The 1,380-nt window shown below is 54.6% G+C and overlaps 1 protein-coding gene across 1 annotated transcript in view; it reads right to left on the reverse strand.

Moving 5' to 3' along the window:
* Positions 1–1,380, reverse strand: part of SORL1 (sortilin-related receptor, L(DLR class) A repeats containing) — a 145,385-nt gene that overhangs the window by 59,762 nt on the left and 84,243 nt on the right. The window contains exon 23 of the mRNA XM_015421578.1: positions 163–285. Within this exon, the coding sequence (XP_015277064.1) occupies positions 163–285 (123 nt within the window). The remainder of the gene's footprint in view (positions 1–162; positions 286–1,380) is intronic.

Below are 1,380 nucleotides of genomic sequence, written 5' to 3' on the forward strand. Positions count from 1 at the left end.
AAAAGACCGACCGATGAACATTTCCTTGGCTGCAGGTCAGTCTCCAGAGGACCCAATTACAGCTTGTTTGTTTCTAAGGCAGGGAGCAAACTGGGCTGGGTGGGAGAGGGGGGGAGAGACATCTTTTAGCCCTTCCCCACCAGTTGTAAACGTAGGCCGTACCACAGATGGTCGGGTCCTCGTCAGATCCGTCTTGGCAGTCAGCGTCGCCATCGCAGACCCACCTCTGGGGGATGCAGTGTCCGTTGTGGCACTGGAAACTGGAGGCTTCGCAGGTGTGGTACACTGCTGGAAGCAAAGACATCCAAGGAACCAGTGAGGAAGAGAAGGAGGAGGAGGAGGAGACTGGATTTATACTCCACCCTTCACGCAGAGTCTCAGAGCGGCTTACGATCCCTTTCCCTTCCCCTCCCCGCAACAGACACCCTGTGAGGTAAGGGAGGCTGAGAGAGCTCGGAGATAAACTGCTCTTTTTCAAGGACAGCTCTGACAGAACTATGGCTTGCCCAAGGTCATCCAGCAGCTGCAAGTGGAAGAGTGGGGAATCAAGCCCAGTTCTCCCAGATGAGAGTCCGCGCACTTAACCGCTACGCCAAACTGGAGCAAGATGCCAGAGGTCGAAAAGGAGAGGCGGAAAAGGGTCAAGAGATTGGTAAGCAATGGACGCGGGGAGATACCCGTTGTGGGGAGGGGGGCGGCAGAGTGTATGGAGAGTCAGGGCCATTGTTAAGGGAGGGGCCGTGGCTCAATGGTACAGCGTCTGCTTTACATGAAGAAGGTCCCAGGTTCAATCCCCAGCATCTCCAGGTAAAAGGACCAGGCAGTAGGTGATGTGAAAGATCTCCGCTTGAGACCCTGGAGAGCCCCTGCCAGTCCTGAGTAGACGATACTGATGGGGATGGATCAGTGGTCTGATTCAGTATAAGGCAGCTTCATGTGGTATAAAGCACGGCCCAACCAATCCCAGACTCCAGGACACTACGGCACCCAGAAATCTCATTGTGGCACCGGTGTTTTCAGCAGTCATGTATTGTAAGTGCCTCTTGCAGATTCTCAGCAGAAGCACACAGCTTATTTAGGTGAGGGACAGAAGTTAGCTTTTTGCTGTGGTGACCCCCCAAGGTAACCCCATTTTTATTTATAGACTGCAACACTTTTGTTATCGCTTTGAAAAAGCAACAGGACACTTTGAAGAGTGCAAGATCAGGTTTCACGGTAGCCTTGATTAGAAGGGACAAGGGGCGGGGCCCGCGATACTCACGGGGGGGAGGCAGAGGAAGCAGCAGGAGGAGGTAAGTACCCCCCATCCCGCTGGTTCCCCCGTCTCCTCCACCCCCCCTTGCCTTTCCTCCATCTTGCCTTCCCCCCCCGCTCCTCGCC

Source organism: Gekko japonicus, unplaced genomic scaffold, assembly GCF_001447785.1.
Source record: "Gekko japonicus isolate JY-2015 unplaced genomic scaffold, Gekko_japonicus_V1.1 scaffold1542, whole genome shotgun sequence".
NCBI lineage: Eukaryota > Metazoa > Chordata > Lepidosauria > Squamata > Gekkonidae > Gekko > Gekko japonicus.